The following is a 17,682-nucleotide window of genomic DNA, read 5'->3' as shown; positions in this document are numbered from 1 at the left end:
CTTCTTGTGCGCATACCTGAAGAAGAATCTTGAGCAGCTCATTTGGCCGTTTGGCTGCGCGGCCAAATGTTAACAGGTATAGGAGTTTTAATATCTGAGGGGATTATAGTCGAATCATCTGTACCAGAATCTAACTTAACGCTAATTTGTGATACGAACGATAACTCCTCTCCCACGACAAACGAGCTTCCTAATTCCTGCGACCCTTCCGATGCCTCCGACTGTGATGAAAACGAGGGCCAATGGCAGGGTTTGAATGTTTCCCGATACTCATTAAGCTGCTGCGCAAGTAGCTCGTTATGCATGGTAACCCGGAGCCCATCCCTATCATCTGCCAGCTGACGACTGCGGACATGTTGAGCAACCTTTTCCTCTTTAGATAAAGTGGGATTAGGTACAATACTCGAGTCTTGACGATTACTCCTCAAGTCTTGAGCAGCAGCCTCTGTAGCCTTTCCGGCCAATGCCTTAATGTTCCTCTTGTACTTTCGTTCCTCTAGTATCGCGTCGTGCTTCGAGTATACGTCTGGAACAATCTGGACAAGGAATACCAGGAAAGGATCGAGGAGGGTATTCTGATATTCCCAGTTTTCGATATCAAAGAGGGCTGACAATGCCTCCTGATTTGGTATAGGTATCGTTGAGTTCTTCACACAGGTATACATACGAGCAATAGCCCACTGCGCTTCTTGAGGAATGATCACCCCAGCTGGAATTGGAATCCTTTGCTGCGCTCGTGGGAAGATCGATTCCACATTGCTCCATAACATGGAGCTCGTCAATTGCAACCACGCCAATCTTATTCTTTACATCAGGATTTAACAGCAAATCACGAAACTCATCGCTAACTGCTTGCTCAGGACCCATCAAGATATGGGTATATAACCCAGCTGCAATCTCCTTGTACAGGTTCGGATTCGTGTGCTTGGTCTCCGCTGTAACAAGGCAAGGCCTGGCCTCTGGTAACTGTTCAATCGACCGCTTCTGCTCCTCTCCAAGCTTGCTTAAAGGAATCAACTGGATGACAATTCTTCTAATAAAGATTGGGATAGCATGGAAGATGATGCTCTTCCCAAAACCAGTCTTAGCAGAGACAATAGTATCCCCATGGCGAAAAACAATTCGTCGAAGAGCCCGAACCTGGTTGATACGTGGGAGCCGACCACCCAGGAGTCGCTGTAAACCGTGGAAGATAAGATCATGCTGGTATGTGGCATTCTTTCGTATCAGACAGGCCTTGACTAACTCTTGCAGTACCGAACATAACTCTTTCTCTGGCGTCGTTGCAATGGTGGATATCCGTTCTTCAATCGTTTTCTGGATAGAAGCTGATTGTAAAGAGGCCGGATTCTGGTATGAGGGGATTTCATGCTGATGGGCGCGGCCTCGCCGCCGCTTCACTCGCATGGAGGGTGACCTGGAGATTGATCCCGTCAAGTGATGACGCAACAAGCAGTTTTAAAACTCTAGTTACAGAATGTACAGTTAGCAGTTTGATATTTAAAAGCCATAGGACGGTTTAACAAACCCTTATCTATATTTCATCAACTTTTGGAGCCCACTCAACTTCTCCATATGATGTTATTCGAATATCTCGTCAATTCTAGCAATTCTCATCACGTCGACTCCACAGGAAATTCGCAACAGTTTCTCAGACGTTACACAAGACAGTTGCACTCACGTGACTAGTTTTAACGCTAAACATGGGTTTAATCTGGTTACGGTTTAGCTTAACCAGTGTCATGGCTTGAGTAACGTCTGAGCCCAAGCTGAGATAAGGAAGGTCGAGCGTTTCGCACTATTGCGGAGATCACTTGGGGTAGTGGTACTGTGGTATGTCTTAGCAAGAAGCGTAGCGTCACATACTTTGCTGTTTCAGCCTATCATATTTACTACTGCGTACCATATAATCCAATCATTTCAAAACAATCAATATATTGCCCCCAGAGCAGGTGTAAAATAATAAAAAAGGGACACCTGCTAGGAGTTTCGGTGTCACGTGAGATTTGCGCTACCCTGGACTAACCGCATTAGTCCCACTCCGCGACAATCATCGTCATCCGCTAGGCCAACCTTGTCCTCCCCTTCCCCCTCCCCCAAGCCTGCATATTCCCCAGACCCCATGGGCAGATGGCTGGTGGAACTCAAACCCCCTCTGCGCCAGCTCCATTGACCATAGCTCTATCCATGTTTCAAGCTCACATGTCACCGAAAGCTGCTTCGTAACGCTCATAAATCCCTTCGCCCCTTCTTCTTGATCTCTAGGTGACCGGGTCGTCCATCTCTCTCGCTGATTCCTAATCACCATGCCACCGAGTCGTTACCATTGAAGCCTCCACTCTGCTTCCCGTAATGGCAGACCCAGCGCCGGATACCACCGGAGCTTCCACCTCTAGATCTCCCTCAAGCAGGTCGTTACGTTCGAGAGATTCGCAAGGCGACAAGAACGCAACGGAGCGAACGCCCCTTCTATCCCGTAACGAAGATGTCCAGGTTGGCAACCATGAAGACGACGAAGATGGCGAAGTCGCTGCCAGTGGCTTGGCAGAAACCCACTCACTACTCTCCTCTAGCACGCGGGACGAAACAACGCACCCAGGAAAGCGATGGCCAAGCGCGGTTGCTCTTCTCCTCCTCTGTCTCGTCGCCGCCGCGATCCTGGTATTCCGCTTCGTGGTCCCCGTCATCATAGAAGAATACGCGTCGCAAGCCGTCGTTTTCGAGCCCACGACCCTCACTTTCGACTCGGTCACGCCGGATGGAGTCCACGCCAACGTGGAATTCATGGTCCAGTTCGATTCTTCCCGCGTGGAGCGTTTCGCCATCCGGAACCTAGGACGAATAGGGACGTGGATTGCTCGCGAAATCCAAAGTGGAGAGTCGAGAGTCAACGTCTTTCTACCGGATTTCGGCGATGCGGTGGTTGGGATTGCGGTGCTTCCGCCCGTGAAAGCAGATGTCCGTGATAAACGGGTTAATAAGATCAAAGAAGTGGCGAATCTCATTCCAGCAGCGGTGGAACCTATTCGGTCGGCCGCAGGAGCATATTTCAGAGGCCAACTAACGACGGTCAATATACGGGGAATAGCACATATTCCTGTTCGTTCTGGGATTATCGATCTCGGAAATCGAACCATCATCTACTCCAGGACCGTTTCAGGTTAGTTGTGTAAAACCATAGTCGGATTCAGAACAATACGGCTAACATGAGAGCATCCGCCGCTGCGAAGCAACGGATATTCCGGCAATTCCAAAATATAACATCACCCATCTTGTAGTACACGACGCCGACCTTCCGGACGGCAACCAGGGACTGCAGGCGGATGTGTCAATGAAAGTGCCTAATCCATATCCTTTAGATCTGACGATTCCACCACTTGGATTCGGAATCCTTGTGGATGGCTGCTCCCCCAATGACCCTCAAATCATGGTTGCGGATGCGTTTTGCGAACCCCTTCATATCTCCCCGAACGCGGATATCGTCGCTAATGGGACAGGGTTCGTCAGACGAATACCTGAGTCGCTGATGGATGTGTGCCCTGGCTCACAAAAGTCCCCTCTTGATATGATTGTCAAGGACTACATCCATGGAGCAGAGACGACCGTATATATCCGTGGCTCCGATTCCCCCGATGTGGAGACGCCCAAGTGGATCACCAACCTATTGTCCTCAATAACCATTCCGGTTCCTTTTAAAGGCCCCGCAATCGACCACCTAATTCGCAATTTTTCCCTCACCGACGTCCATTTCAAGCTTCCCGACCCAGAATCAGAGACCGACAACGACCCCGAGATCTCTGCTGACATCGAAGCGATCGTCAATCTTCCTGATCAGCTGGATTTCACCGTGAACGTCAGCCATGTACGAGCTCTAGCCGATGTGCACTGGAAGGAGAAGAAACTTGGGGAGCTGAATTTGCAAAAATGGCAAGAAGCCAGTTCGAGGAGGTTGACGGACCCGGACGAGCTTGGTGGTCTCCTAGTCCAGGCTCATGTCGACGGAGCCCCCTTGAAGATCACCGATCAAGATTTGTTCACTCAGCTGGTCGCGACATTGCTCTTTAAGAAACAAACAGCGTTCTTGACGATCGAGGCTACTGTGGACGTGAAGATGGCGACGACCCTGACAGCCCTCACTCTCCGTGACCTTCCTGCGTCTGGTGTATTCCCAATCAAACGTACGCTTATTTCGTCTCCGCTTGAGGAAATTCTAACGAAACTATAGCCATCGGACTCGGCTCAGGCTGGGGATCACTAGCACCTCAAGTCGGAAATGTAACCATTGTTGAAACGACGCCGGATTCGATCCAGTTTCTAGCCCTAGCCAATTTCACCAACCCTACCAACTACTCTGCGACTGTTCCGTACTTTGACATCAAAGTTGTCGTGAACGGCACGGTCCTCGGCCATGCCACAACCGAGTCGATCGAAATCAATCCTGGGAACAACACCAATATTGTAGTTCGGGCAACATATGATCCGATTACAGAGAGTGGCAATACCGGAGCAGCAATAGGTCGTGAATTGATTTCGCAGTACCTCTCTGGTAAGTCTATCCAGCCCCCTGAGACCTTTAGATGCTGAAACTTTCAGGTTACAACACCACCATCACCCTTCGAACCCACCGAAACAGCATCCCTTCCCACCCTGAAATTGGCGAAGCCCTCTCTTCCCTCGAAATCGAATTTCCAACCCCTAGTTTCGGTTCCGCCCCCGGCGCCGGAAACGGGGATGGCTCGGACGGCAAGCCACATTTTATCCAAGGAGCAACGGTACTACGAACTCTCTTAGACTTTGCACCAAGCTTATGATTTATGGATGAAACGTTATTGTAGCCTGCTTTATCATTTACGGTTAGTGTCAACCGCGCGTAGCTGCCCGCCAGGGTTGAAACCGTGTTTTTCCTCACCATCACACCTCGATCATGGAGTCTACAGCTGGCTGACCACCTTCCCGCAGATGCACCTCTGGTCCTCCACCGCCACCTTCCTCCTCGTCTCCCCCCTCACCTCCACAACCCTTTTCATCACCAAGATCAATGCCACTGCTTTCTACAAACACGACCCCGTCGGCCACCTTCAGTACGAGTTCCCCTTTGCCGTTCCGCCTGGTATCTCCGAAACTCCGCGACTTCCCGTGGACTGGGATGCCGGAAGCGTGGGGTACGATGCGGTCCGGAAGGCGTTGGGGGGATCGCTGAAGTTGCATGCCGAGGCGGAGGTGGGGGTCCGGGTGGGGCGGTGGGAGGAGTGGATTTGGTATAAGGGGAAAGGGATCGGGGCCAAAGTGAGGCTCTGATTCGGTCATGCATAGGTATCTGCGCGGCATTACTAGGAGTTCTGGGATGTTTTGCTTTGGTGTGGGGTTTCGGTATGGGTATCTGGATATAGAGATTACTGGCGTGCAGTCGGTGCCCGGTTCATTTTGGTGGGAAGCAGCGATACCATTATGAATGCGTATATAACAGTTGCCATTGATTTCGAATAGGTTGTCTCCTCAACATCAGTCTACCCAAGGAAGATTGGATGTGTATATGATCAGCGTTAGAAGCTTTGCTAGTCCGTCCACTTCGCAAGAAGTGTCTCAATGATATTCTGATCCTCAACATCTTGACCCATTTGCTCACCCTTCTTGCTGGAAGGAATAATATCGAAAAGTCTATGTAAAGGACTCCCCGCTCGATCTCGAGCAAGCCAATGTTCCAAATCCGGTGTCCACGACTCGTAACTCGGAAGGCGTTGATGGGAGAACCCATCAGCGGGCGCTGAAAATGTAAAAATTTGATCCTTCTCGATTACACGCGGGTACTCCTCTGCCGATATTGAACTTGATATTGGCCTAAGCTGCGAAATGCCTCGTTGCACATCTTCTCTTTCCGTCTTGACCCTAGTCTCAAGCGGGGATAGAGGGGCAGCAGAACCACTTTCCAGCGACTGGGACGCCATAGGAGTGAGAGGGATGGCAGTGCCCAAATATTGTGGTGATTTTATTTGAGGAGAGTTGGGCACTGTAATGTCCGTCGACCATCAAGGGGAATAGCAAACCATATGTCCACCATGGAGTAGAAAGGTCAAAAAATCATATGGCCACAAGAAACCAGCATTGCAAAGGACCCAAGATATACCGTGCATTGTACTCAACGTTTAATCGGGGTATCATTGCCAAGTCGCCGGAAATCTCGTCATCCCTTCCGCCTACGCATATCAACCAACATCGCAAGATGGTCCAGCCACTTCCCGCTGAACTCCGCCTCCGAAAACCGCCTCGCATTCCTCCTCGCCCGTAGCCGCATCTTTACCTTCTCCCCGTCCGGCAGTTCCATCGCCGACATGAACGCCTCCTGGTATTCCGCCGCCGTGCTCGCATGAAATCCCGTCCGGCCCGCGCCGCCGTCCTCAGTCGACCCGCCTGTCACGTCGACGACGATATCATTCTTCGGGCCGCCGCTAGCGTTGACCACGGAAATTAGCCCGGCGGCTTGGTATTCCACGACGCCGATGCCGAAATGCTCGTTCCACATGCCGTTCACGCCGACTGTGCTAGAGCCGAGATACTGGAGGACTTCTGGCCAGGAGGCGTCGCAGAGGAATGTGACGTGTTCTGTCAGGCGGAGTTCGTGGGTGAGGAGCCGGAGGTTGTACACGCGTGTGCTATCGGCGTCTGAGCGGACAGAGCCGAGCAGGAGAAGGTGGGGGACGGTTGGGTTCGGAGGTGGTTGAGATCTATTGCGGGAATGAGTCTTTCTTTCCGGAGTTAAAAGTCTATTGGACGCAGAGAGGGTAGGTGAAACGGTTGGTGTTGCAGTAGAAATGCTGATCCCTTTTTTTTGCTTCCACTCTTTCAAGAACGAAGCAAAGGCTTCCAGGATCAGCTCATGGTTCTTCTCTGGGCGGAACTGCGCGATGTAAAGTAGATAGGGTTTTCGGTTCGATTCGGTGTCTCGGGACACGATGATCTCCTGCTCCAGTTCCTCGACAGCGACGGGCGGGTATACGACCGATATAGGATTGTTTCGTCGCAGCTTCTTCCGACGAGAACCCCAGAGGGTCTGAATGTGTGCCTGGGTCCAGCTAGAGTTGGTCATTACCGCGTCCACCTCCCCGCCCATTCTGCTGTATAGCTTGGCGAACAATTCCCAGTACTTTCGTTTCGCGAGTCCCTTCGCGCCAGTCCCGGCGCCGGCATTGACGCCCCTATGGTCTTGGGCGGTACTTGACGGAGTGAGGCTGTCTAGCATATCCGTCGATATCGTCGGATAGTGCACATAAGCGCCCGTAGGAACATCGGGGAACAGCCACTTGCTTAATGCGACCGCGAAAGCATATCCCATTGTGTCCACGAAGATGTCCGGGACCAGGAGAGAAAATGCGTCCAGCGCAAGCACGAGGCTGCCGATACTCTGCCCGAGAAGCGTGAAGTGCGGCCATGTGCTCGCCAGGACATAGTGCCGCGTCGAGAGGTAGAGGAAATGGAGGTTCGTAGGTTCGAGGTCGATGTTGAAACGCTCCTGAACTCGGGATAGGATCGCGGATTTGGTGGCACCGTGGTCGCCTGTGTATATAACTAGGACGGCCGAAGGGTATCGTATTCGGGTTGCACGGATCGCCGCCCAAAGGACTCGTTCTCCACCTCCGCCAGCATTGCTGTCAATCATGTCAGCGCACTTCTACAGTCTGCTCAAGTGTTCGGGATGCTATACCAGAACGGATGGAAGAATCCGATCACGCCTCTCCAATCCTTTCCTGCGGGCTTCCCATTCTCGACAGCTGGGAGCTCTATACTGCCGACCTGTTCCCAATCCCCATCTTCGTCTTCGTCACGTAGTGCAGGCTTCTCGAGATGTATGGCAGTCTGCCCCTCCGTAGACTGAGAGGCTTCGAGGAGGATGTTGCGACGATCGGTGCTCCTGGCGCGAATACACAACCCCAAGACCTTTCCACTATACCGAAACGCAAGAGGCGCAAGGGCCACGGAGGCGAGAAAGGATAGTAGGAGAAGAACGAGTGTAGACGCCATATTATCCCTGGAGAGAATGACTGGACAATAGACAGCGTGACAATAGAGCGTCAGGACGGAAGGGAGTTGTCCGTACTGTCCTGAAGATGCAGAGACAATTTCACTCTGGTTAGTTATTGGCAATGTTCTGCTTCGGGTTCCGCGTCAGAATCCATGTCTTTTATGACGACGAACGTCAGGCAGCATGTCGTGTTTGATCCTTTTCAGTTGGATGTCAATGGGCCGTTGGCTGATGGCTCGGTGTCCCTCGTGCTATTCCCTGACTCTCTCAATGGATGGAGGGATGTTGACTCTAAGGCTGTAAGGCTCCTACACTGCAGGGGTACAACTAGTTTCACGTGCAAGTTGTGGCGAGTGAGTCAGTGAGACCCTGAAATCGATGCTTCAGCCACATCTCGAATTCAACTTCCCCAGGCTCAATTGGGTAGCAAATCGTAAAACATCAGACAACGTTCCCCTTCTGATGAATTGAACTGTCCGTGTAGGTGGATGCCGGTCGTTGCGCCCCCGCTCTTTCCTTATATATCTCTCTGCTTAGACTTTCATGCCGGTCAAGTGGTTTCCCGCTCGTTCTTCTTCAATTGGACCAAAGGCTAGTCTTCTACCTGTTATGCTACTTCATCCATGGCTTTGAGCAGGCCACTTTTTCGCCTTGGGACAACGCATCGTGTTAGTCCCCCGCAGCTAATCTTTACACATCCATCACCCCGACTCCAAAACGATGCACGACAATTTATTCGCTCCCCGGGCAGCCGGCATATCGCGTCCAATCCCACCGTCGAGAAGGTAGTCGACGTCTTCACCGAGTGGTTCCACCTCTTCCACGATGCACACCTGTCTTGGGCATTCGCAATCCCCGTGGCTGCGGTAACCCTACGATGCTTAACCTTCGCTGCGCTCAATATCCCCGCTCGACGCCATGCCCTTCGCTTCTCGCTCATGCGACCGATGCTACACTCCAATTTCGCGATCACCGAGCGCATCGTCTCGCAGCGCCGGGACCTCACGGCTAGGGCAAAGACCAATTTGGTCAGATCGACCAATGCAAATAACCGGAAACGTTTGAGCAAAACGTTCCGCTGGAAACCTTGGACGGCCGTCTTGCCATTTGTTCAGTTTCCCATCTTCCTGGCCGTGGCGGAGAGCTTGAGACGAATGGCTGGAAGAGGGTCATTCTTGTTCGACTCGGTTCCTTCACAGAGCTCCGGCACAATTGCGGACACGACGATACAGGCCACCAGCACAGCGGGCATCAATTCGGTAACTCAATGGTTGGAGCCATCGTTCCACACTGAAGGCATACTATGGTTCACGGATTTGTGTGTCCCCGACCCGTTACTCGTTCTACCAGCGACCATCACCATAGTAAACTTGCTTGAGGTCTTCCTCCGCTCAAAACAACCGACCGAGGCCCCCGTACTAGGTCAAGAACCCACCTTGCGCCAGAGATTGCTCAGCCGGAAGGTGATTCGGCGCATGCTGATCATTTTCTCCTTCGCTTACTTTCCGGTTTCTTCTCTCTTCCCAGCCGCCGTGCAGCTTTACTGGATCAGCAGTACGCTGACTACCGCAACTTCCTACCGGCTGCTCGAGAAGTATATGCCGGAAACGAAGGTTGTTCCGCGCCCCAAGTGGCCATATCACGAAGACAGGACGCCCCCCAAGGGCCGGAAAATACTGAGTTAAACGACATGTGCTATTGAGCGTATGCAGGTATCCATTTAGCCGTACGGGCCGTTGTTGGCAGGACCTGTGCATCGGCAAAGGCGACGTCACAAGCTCAAACATCAGGATACTTGGTGCGCGACCATGTTGGGACAGTAGTCGGTGTCCGGACTACCGAGATCGCGCTTCGGCCCGAGTCCACAGACCGAGATCCTGTCGGACATTTCACCAACGAATAACAATCCCAAAAACAGATGGATTAGTTATTATTCCAACCTGTCGGAGGGGCTGATCGCAGCCACGGCTTCCGGCGCCCTCCTACCCGGGTCGTCTTTCATAGAGAGAAGAGCTACGCAGCGCTGATGCTTCCAACCAGAAACTACGGAGCATGGCGGATCAGAAAGCCGGAGTTGAGCAACCAGGCCGAAGCCGTGGCAAGGCGTTGAGTCTTGAGCGATTCATGTGCATGTTCTGGAAAGACGGAAGCGGGAACACCACGGCCGGTAATTTTCGGTACTACTTTGGATAGATGGGATGGGTATCCCGACACGTGCGATAGTGCATGCGGATCCTCCTGGGGTCGTGCTAGAATGGGGGGGTGTCTGTAGAAAGTTGTCTTCCACCAACGAATATACCAAACAGTCTTGCCTCAACCCCAACAAATAGTACAAGAGGCGATGTAATTATCTTCTGAACGGTTAAAAGTACCATCAATAGCCAGGACAGTATTAGTAAACAGTGATGTTGGAGATATGCGACCGCAGTTGGTTACCGAGGCTCCCCTCAACGTAGGGCGCTAATCGCGAGTCGAAAGCTTTCCACATGTGTGGACTGTGGAGAGAACACCACCCCGTGCACCCTTAAACTTACCCACGGCTGGCGGCATTCAACGACACCGGATATCCGACACATTCTAACCCGAGCGCCACCCGAGCCATTGTAGTCTTACCTCGTTAGAAGAATTTATATACCGCCCTTCCCAGGCTCCTGTATCCAACTTCCTCTCTCTTCCCCGCACTCCCCGCAAAACATTATATTATTCGCCACCCTCACCGTCCTTTTTCGTCACGCAGTCTTTCAGAGTCAGTAAGAGCCGGAATTACAGAAATCAGCCAAAATGGTGAACAGGAAAGCAACCGAGCCATGCTACGTGCTGGGCGTGGGCATGACCAAGTTCATCAAGCCCCGCGGCAAGGTCGACTACAATGAGCTCGGCTTCGAAGCCGGTGTCAAGGCGATGCTCGACGCCCAAATCAACTACGACGAAGTCGACCAGGGCGTCGCCTGCTACTGCTACGGCGACAGCACCTGCGGTCAGCGCGTCTTCTACCAGTTCGGCATGACCCAGATCCCCATCTACAACGTCAACAACAACTGCTCCACCGGCTCCACCGGCCTGTTTATGGGTCGCAACATGATCAGCCATGGCGCCGCCGACTGCGTGCTCGTCGTGGGCTTCGAGAAGATGTTCCCCGGGAGCTTGCAGACTTTCTTCCAGGACCGCTCGAACCCGACCGCCACGACCAACCTCATCATGAAGGAGACCCGTGGCGTGACGAACGCTCCGGGCGCTGCTCAGCTGTTCGGTAACGCTGGTCGGGAATACATGGAGAAGTACGTTTCCCAGCTGTCTCACCTTTTGTACCGTCGAGACTGACCATCCTTTAGGTACGGCGCCTCAGCCGAGGACTTCGCCGAGATTGGCCGCATCAACCATCTGCACAGCGGCAAGAACCCCTACTCTCAGTTCCAGGACGAGTACACCCTCGACCAGGTCCTCAACTCCACCATGATCCACGCCCCCCTCACCAAGCTCCAATGCTGCCCCACCTCCGACGGCAGTGCCGCCGCCGTCCTCGTCTCCCAATCCTTCCTCGACGCCCGCCCCCACCTCAAGTCCCAAGCCGTCCTCATCGCCGGCCAATGCCTCGCCACCGACTCCCCCGACCTGTTCTCCCGCAGCAGCATCGACCTCATCGGCTACGGCATGTCCAAGACCGCTGCCGCCCGCGCCCTGGCCGAGGCCGGCGCCACCCCCGCCGACGTCAAGGTCTGCGAGCTGCACGACTGCTTCTCCGCCAACGAGATGGTCACCATCGACGCGCTCGGCCTCAGTGCCCCCGGAAAGGCTCACGAGCTCGTCCGCAGCGGTGGCATCACCTACGGCCCCGGCCTCAAGGTCGTCGTCAACCCGTCTGGTGGGCTCATCAGCAAGGGTCACCCGCTTGGCGCCACCGGCCTGGCGCAGTGCGCCGAGCTCGTCTGGCACATGCGTGGCTGGGCCAACAACCGCGCCGTCCCGGATACCAAGGTCGCCCTTCAACACAACTTGGGTCTTGGCGGTGCCGTCGTCTGCACGGTGTACAAGCGTGGCGATGGCGCGGCCGCCCCGACCGTCTCGGATGCGGAGGTTGCGAAGCGCACGTTGGTCGGATATAACCCGGCTACTCAGGCCAAGGGATTCACCAAGGCGCAGGTCAAGTCGGTTGTGTCGAAGAAGGCGGACAGCGAGTGGGCGAGGCAGGATACCGAGCAGAAGGTGGAGTCTCGGTTCTAAGTGTGTGGAGACGAGCGAGTTGGCCAGAATAGGAATTCCCGGAGTTGGTTTGGTCGTCAAATAAGGCCATGATTGAAGATGTTATGTTCCATTTAAAATGTACATTTTGGAATCCATCTATGTTGAATGTTTACCCGTATGGATACGTCGAGATTGTGTAGTATCGTCGACGCAGAAGTCGTGATTGATTGGTGTGATGGTTGAAGTGGAATCATCGACTCGCTCTGGTGCCTCTCAGACTCACAGCCTCGCAACGGTTGTCCTTGTCATATAGAATGAACGTAGCGCATAGGCATGTATTCTGGAATCTAGACGCATCATCAATGTTATGTCCAACAATAATTGATAATTAGCGGTCGAAGAGTTGAAGGAGCTATCTGCACGACTGTATGTAATGCCGTTATCATGTGACATTAGTCAGCCCTTCCAAGCCGGGAATCGCCGGGATGAACATTGGTTGGTTCGGAACGGTCCATGAACCAAGTCACTCACCCCTGTCTCTTCAGCTTTCTCCGCTGGCGTGGGTTCTGGAGTTTTCTTTTGCCTGAACTGAAGGGAATTTGCCCTCGTGCTTCGGATTTCATCATACTCTGCCGATCAACCGAGATACAAATCCCATTTAATATCCCCCTTTCCCTTTCTCTTTTCCAGCCTCATTCTCCAAATACAATGGGTCTTCAGTGACATCCACCCCAGCCATTTCCAGAGACGGTACCGAATACAAAACGCGATCCGAAGAAACGCCCTTCGACCGAATCGCGCTCCGAGGCTTCACACGCCAGTATAAAAAATGAAGGTTTTCTCATCCGAGACCCAGTTCGACTACTCATGGGAGGAAGTCTCATGCGCGAACTGGTTGAAATACTCGCCATGGAACAAAATGACCCCCCACGTCATCGCCGTCGACACCCTCCAGCGCTCCGTCGATCCGGCGACGGGCATCCTCCGCACTGAGCGATTGATCACCTGCCAACAATCGCCGCCGAAGTGGATTCTACCCTTCTTAAAGGGCCAGAGCACCTCCCACGTCTACGAGACCTCCTACATCGATCCGAAGACCCGGAAGCTCACCATGTGCGCCATGAACATCACCTGGTCTGACTTCCTGAACGTTCGGGAAACCTGCAGCTACGAACCGGTCCGGACGAACACCGGCGCCGAACACACCCAGTTCAAGCAGTACGCCGAGATCACCGCCCTTTGCGGCGGGTGGCAGAAGATCAAAAACTCCATCGAGAGCGTCTCCGTGGAGCAGTTCCGGCAGAACGCAGCGAATGGCCGCCAGGGCTTTGAGATGGTGCTCGAGATGTGCCGCAAGGTGTGGCAGGAAGAGCGGGAGAAGGCGGCGCAACAACAGACCATGGCCGCGTAAATTCATGCGGGCCGTTGGGAGAGCTCCCCGCGTCTATCCGGACGCTCTCTACTCTTGTCTTTCTCTGTTCAGCGTTGAAGCGGGCGTTTGGGTCTACCATGCATTTTAGACGGCAAAAAAGTACGGGACATGGGTTTGCAGCGATACCCTACACTACGGGGAGGGCGTTCTGATTTACGAACGATGGGATATGATACAGGGTTCTTCCATTTATGTACAGCCTCTGTTTTAGATGCTCGAGCTTAGTGCCGATTATAGACAGGAGAGGGTGTTCATGACACTTGATTGTTAGCGACGCTACTGGATGGAAAAGATAGACTCATTACTCGCTCAATACAGGACCTTCACCTCACCTTGTCTGTTCATTGTCCTACGTTCCCGCGGCCAATCCGCAGGTTGAGAATCTCGTCCTTGCCGCTCCTCAATATTAGATTGTCCAAGGGAAGAAATGACTCATGCCAAGCCATCTCCATGGAGTTGAGTACATACTCCACCATGATCCTTGAGACTAGAAACAAATTTGACAATTCTCATTGAATTGCGGAGCTTTCGAGGTCGTCTCGAGGCGGTTGTACACCTTGTGCTGTGACTAACAACAAGCCTTATATCCGAGTTCCAAGAAATGAACAATGATTGTAGGATTTATTTGTCCTATGTAACTATCCAAAGGAAATATACCGATGTACAGGCATTCTTGCACCGGATAATGCTATCCAATAACCAACTACATCTAATCTGGCACTGTCTTGCTGCTGTGATCTGATGTCACTTCTCAGATTTGTCCCATCAGGTTGATTTATCTGGTTGGCTCATGTTGATATCGAGGCTTGGTGCCTGAAATTCGCCTTATCGCCTTATCTCGTTGATACCTCCATAGCAAAGCGAGGCTGTAGTATCATCAATTCATCATGGGATTTTCAACGTCGACTCTTGCTTCAACTTGTCTATCTCAAATGTAATATCAGCACACCCTAGGGCATAATAACATCAGATTAGACATGATTTCCATCTATCGTGAGTTGAGAATGTGGCCGAATTGAGGATAACGTCTACTAGTGATCCCAGAAAGATGAGAAGGCCGGCCTGTTCTCCACCATTTCGCATCAAAGACCTCACTCAGTCCTCCAAAAAAGACGGCGGGAAATCCGGTTGTTGAAAGAACTATGGGCAAAGCTCCATTGACCGCGGCATATCGAAAATGGCACTGGTCAGCTACAGTCTACGCCTTGCTTATATCGTACATTAACCCCTGCAAATAGGCAAATCTGGAGTACAATGACATTATTCCCCTAAGGCAATTAGATCAAGACGTCCTTCACATTCTCTCTCAGATGAGGCTCTCAGGGATGCTCTCAAGAACAGTGTATCTCCTTCGGAGGAGAGAACACACCTGTAACTGGATTGATTTCCCCACAGCACAGAACATGACTTAGGATTGGAAACGAATCATTCAATTTCACGATTTCTATAGCTGACCGCTGGCTTCCAGTTACCCCAGAGGAGCATCCCTCAACTTTGATCCAGTAGCAAGCCCAAGTTCTGCTTCCTATTTCCCTTTCTGAAGCGGGGTCCTAACACCATTGACCGCTTTCCTACTTCACGCGATCGAATGACGGGTTTGAACAAACTAGCATCTCTCACAGCAATGTGTGTAGTTCTAGATTCCTTTGTCCCCTGCATTCCTTCTTTAGACATTGTTCAATGTGCTTCTTGAGCCTCTGCTTCGTATCTCTCGTTCAGTCTGCTCCCTGAGTCTCTTCTTCGTATCTCTCGTTCCCTTTGTGCAGACCTTGCTTCCGCATGTTGTCCTACTTCGTCGTTGGAGTCTTCCTCCCCGGGATATTCTCCATGATTTGTTCTGTTGGCTGTTCTGTTGGCTGCTCCGTTGATTGTTCCGTTGGCTGCTCTGTTGGCTGCTCTGTTGGCTGCTCTGTTGGCTGCTCTGTTGGCTGCTCTGTTGGCTGCTCTGTTGGCAGCATTGTCTCTGGAAGAAGGTTGCGTCGCCACCTCTGCTCTTGCCGGGGGATCCATCCTCTCAGATGTCCTATATGCAGTCTCATCCTCCGCAATCCATGAGCTGTCTGATCCCTCCCAGTCAGCGTAATCGATAATCTCTCCGCGAGCTTCGGCCACCTCTCCTGGCAGCTCCCCTGGCCCGTCGTGGAAGGGGCAGGCCTCTTCTTTCTGGATGACTGTAAGGGTTTGAGCATCACAGAACGTCCGATCCTCGATGTCCCTTTCCAGAACATTGTCGCAGAAGAAACCTAGCAACCGGCCTCGACAACCGCAGCCCAAACGACTCTGCCAGAACAGGCACATTCCGAGTGAGTTGGCGTTCGATAAGCCAGAGTGGGGAGACTGCTGTTGCAATGTTAGCGATGTCGGCATGGTTTATGTACCTCACATGGTTACCGGACTGATCAAACGAGTTTTAGGCTGAGGATTTTCAGTGTATTGGAGACTCGACTCATTCCTATGCGAAAGCAGTTTTTGTTCACTTAAGATTAACGACAAAGACTTTATCAGAGCTAGAGTGTGAAGAGACGAAAAGAATGGTGTGTACTGCGTTTGTTTATCGCCTTCTTCTTAAGCCGTGTTTGTTAAGTTTGGTGATTTTCTAATGCTATGTTGCTAGACAACTGCTGATGTCGTTTTTGCTGTCCCAGTTCTGCGCATTCAAATCCAACAAGCGCTTCTTCCTCGTTTTCAATACCGGAAGTTTCCCACGTCTTCTTATGTTTCTGTTATTGGCGCACTGTTTTAATTTAACTGCATATAACCACCTGTGGGAGGATCGTGATCGTTCGAGGGCGGTTCCCAGTCTGCGTGGACAAGCACATCCCCAGCCTTGTTCCCATCCATTTCATCGTCACAAACTTCTCCTCCATGTGTGGGACAGTACAGCTTTCGAGGATATTCATGCCAACTCCAGACTGCCATGTCCGTACAATAGGTTCGGAACAGTCGTTGAAAAGATGTTATGCAATGGAAGACCCGGCCTCGGCCTCTGCATCCGCACTTGTAATGAGGTCGATAGTAGTGGCACATTATGTCTTTTTGGAGCTCGAGGAGAGGTAAGGGTTTTGACTTTTGCTGAGCACGAGTTTAAGTTAGTTGGATCCCATCGGAGAGTGCTGCCATTCCAGAGGGGTTTTTATAGGACTTGGTCTGGCATCGAGCGGTTCAACGGTTTTGGTCAACCAACGGGTCGTTTCGCTCAACCTTCCAGTTTTCGATATTCTAGGCGCATTCATCCAATCTCCGTCTTCGATTTTATCCCCAATATTGAACTTTCTGTTCTGATTGAGCTGGGTCGCCCAGGTCAGTCTACCGGACTTATAAGATGTCTGCCAACATGGGTCATTTCATCGTGCCGGACTACTGCCTGTACACAGCCTGAGGATTAATTCCCGGCAAATGATGCTCACGCTCAATATCAGAGCACCCAGCTCGAACTAGTATATCTGAGCAGGGTTCAAAAGGTGTGGTGCGATTTAAACTTGGAGCATCTGACGAGTTTAGTACGATATTGACTTTCCTAAAAACGTCGTGGTGACCGTACTTGCACTTTCCGTACTTTGAATGCATCTCTTATATATTTTCATCAGTTTCTTCAATCTCCTATTCCGCTAGATCACAAAACAAACGGCTCCGCTGGATGCTGAAGCACGTTTCGGTCACCCGCTTAGGACATTCTCTGGCCAGAGCAATGTCCATGCAGCACCACTACTGTGTAGATATGTCTAGAATCGCAAAAGCTGCTTAGTACAGTCGCATATATACCATATCAGCTGCCCTGATGGTGCTGAGGATGTTCTCGCAGCTTGGGCTAGAGCGATGGCACTAGAGAACGAAACTTCGACTCAAAGACAGTATTTGAGTGTTTTAAAATGTTGCAACTAACGAGTCGAGACACTAATTTTAACTTTTCGTTTCATTTTGCCATAATCTTCAAAACGATATGCTAAAGCATTCATTGCATTTCTATTCAAGTTGCACGGGTCAACAATGACCTTCCTATGTATCTATTACTTCACTCACACAATAAACGGCAATCATGTAGAGTGTTGAC

General features: G+C 51.7%; 7 protein-coding genes across 7 annotated transcripts; 4 read left to right on the top strand and 3 right to left on the bottom strand.

Moving 5' to 3' along the window:
• Positions 1 to 469: 469 nt before the first annotated feature.
• Positions 470 to 1,560, bottom strand: P152DRAFT_143886 (uncharacterized protein). Its single transcript, XM_033673877.1, has 2 exons — positions 1,529 to 1,560; positions 470 to 1,466 (listed from the first exon to the last, which is right to left on the bottom strand). The coding sequence occupies exon 2, from the start codon at positions 1,405 to 1,407 to the stop codon at positions 598 to 600; it is 810 nt and encodes a 269-aa protein (XP_033531567.1). The 5' UTR covers positions 1,408 to 1,466; positions 1,529 to 1,560; the 3' UTR covers positions 470 to 597.
• A 539-nt stretch (positions 1,561 to 2,099) lies between these two features.
• On the top strand, positions 2,100 to 5,603 carry P152DRAFT_440977 (uncharacterized protein). The gene is made up of 5 exons (XM_033677685.1): positions 2,100 to 3,160; positions 3,231 to 4,178; positions 4,226 to 4,546; positions 4,594 to 4,772; positions 4,960 to 5,603. Exons 1-5 carry the CDS (start codon positions 2,353 to 2,355, stop codon positions 5,296 to 5,298), a joined length of 2,595 nt encoding a protein of 864 aa, XP_033531566.1. The 5' UTR covers positions 2,100 to 2,352; the 3' UTR covers positions 5,299 to 5,603.
• A 578-nt stretch (positions 5,604 to 6,181) lies between these two features.
• Positions 6,182 to 8,248, bottom strand: P152DRAFT_440975 (UDP-Glycosyltransferase/glycogen phosphorylase; the record flags this gene model as incomplete). Its single annotated transcript, XM_033677684.1, has 3 exons — positions 7,700 to 8,248; positions 6,837 to 7,643; positions 6,182 to 6,722 (listed from the first exon to the last, which is right to left on the bottom strand). The coding sequence occupies exons 1-3, from the start codon at positions 8,014 to 8,016 to the stop codon at positions 6,182 to 6,184; spliced, it is 1,665 nt and encodes a 554-aa protein (XP_033531565.1). The 5' UTR covers positions 8,017 to 8,248.
• Positions 8,249 to 8,640: 392 nt separating this feature from the next.
• Positions 8,641 to 9,702, top strand: P152DRAFT_476061 (uncharacterized protein; the record flags this gene model as incomplete). Its single annotated transcript, XM_033681476.1, has 1 exon — positions 8,641 to 9,702. The coding sequence occupies one exon, from the start codon at positions 8,641 to 8,643 to the stop codon at positions 9,700 to 9,702; it is 1,062 nt and encodes a 353-aa protein (XP_033531564.1).
• Positions 9,703 to 10,539: 837 nt separating this feature from the next.
• Positions 10,540 to 12,571, top strand: P152DRAFT_461022 (thiolase-like protein). Its single transcript, XM_033680034.1, has 2 exons — positions 10,540 to 11,295; positions 11,350 to 12,571. Exons 1-2 carry the CDS (start codon positions 10,799 to 10,801, stop codon positions 12,236 to 12,238), a joined length of 1,386 nt encoding a protein of 461 aa, XP_033531563.1. The 5' UTR covers positions 10,540 to 10,798; the 3' UTR covers positions 12,239 to 12,571.
• A 457-nt stretch (positions 12,572 to 13,028) lies between these two features.
• On the top strand, positions 13,029 to 13,610 carry P152DRAFT_476059 (MSF1-domain-containing protein; the record flags this gene model as incomplete). Its single annotated transcript, XM_033681475.1, has 1 exon — positions 13,029 to 13,610. The coding sequence occupies one exon, from the start codon at positions 13,029 to 13,031 to the stop codon at positions 13,608 to 13,610; it is 582 nt and encodes a 193-aa protein (XP_033531562.1).
• A 1,234-nt stretch (positions 13,611 to 14,844) lies between these two features.
• On the bottom strand, positions 14,845 to 15,998 carry P152DRAFT_493616 (uncharacterized protein; the record flags this gene model as incomplete). Its single annotated transcript, XM_033682205.1, has 1 exon — positions 14,845 to 15,998. The coding sequence occupies one exon, from the start codon at positions 15,996 to 15,998 to the stop codon at positions 15,309 to 15,311; it is 690 nt and encodes a 229-aa protein (XP_033531561.1). The 3' UTR covers positions 14,845 to 15,308.
• Positions 15,999 to 17,682: the final 1,684 nt, after the last annotated feature.

Source organism: Eremomyces bilateralis (genome assembly GCF_010015585.1).
Source record: "Eremomyces bilateralis CBS 781.70 unplaced genomic scaffold P152scaffold_21, whole genome shotgun sequence".
Lineage (NCBI taxonomy): Eukaryota > Fungi > Ascomycota > Dothideomycetes > Eremomycetales > Eremomycetaceae > Eremomyces > Eremomyces bilateralis.
Note: the sequence above shows the minus strand (reverse complement) of the source record. Positions and strands in the feature narration are given on the sequence as shown.

Coding starts and splice junctions, on each gene's coding strand:
- P152DRAFT_143886 (XM_033673877.1), bottom strand. CDS start 1,407: ATGCGAGTGAAGCGGCGGCGAGGCCGCGCCCATCAGCATGAAATCCCC.
- P152DRAFT_440977 (XM_033677685.1), top strand. CDS start 2,353: ATGGCAGACCCAGCGCCGGATACCACCGGAGCTTCCACCTCTAGATCT. Junction 4,547..4,593: donor GATTTCGCAGTACCTCTCTG/GTAAGTCTATCC, acceptor TGAAACTTTCAG/GTTACAACACCACCATCACC. Junction 4,773..4,959: donor ATTTTATCCAAGGAGCAACG/GTACTACGAACT, acceptor ACCTTCCCGCAG/ATGCACCTCTGGTCCTCCAC.
- P152DRAFT_461022 (XM_033680034.1), top strand. CDS start 10,799: ATGGTGAACAGGAAAGCAACCGAGCCATGCTACGTGCTGGGCGTGGGC. Junction 11,296..11,349: donor GGTCGGGAATACATGGAGAA/GTACGTTTCCCA, acceptor ACCATCCTTTAG/GTACGGCGCCTCAGCCGAGG.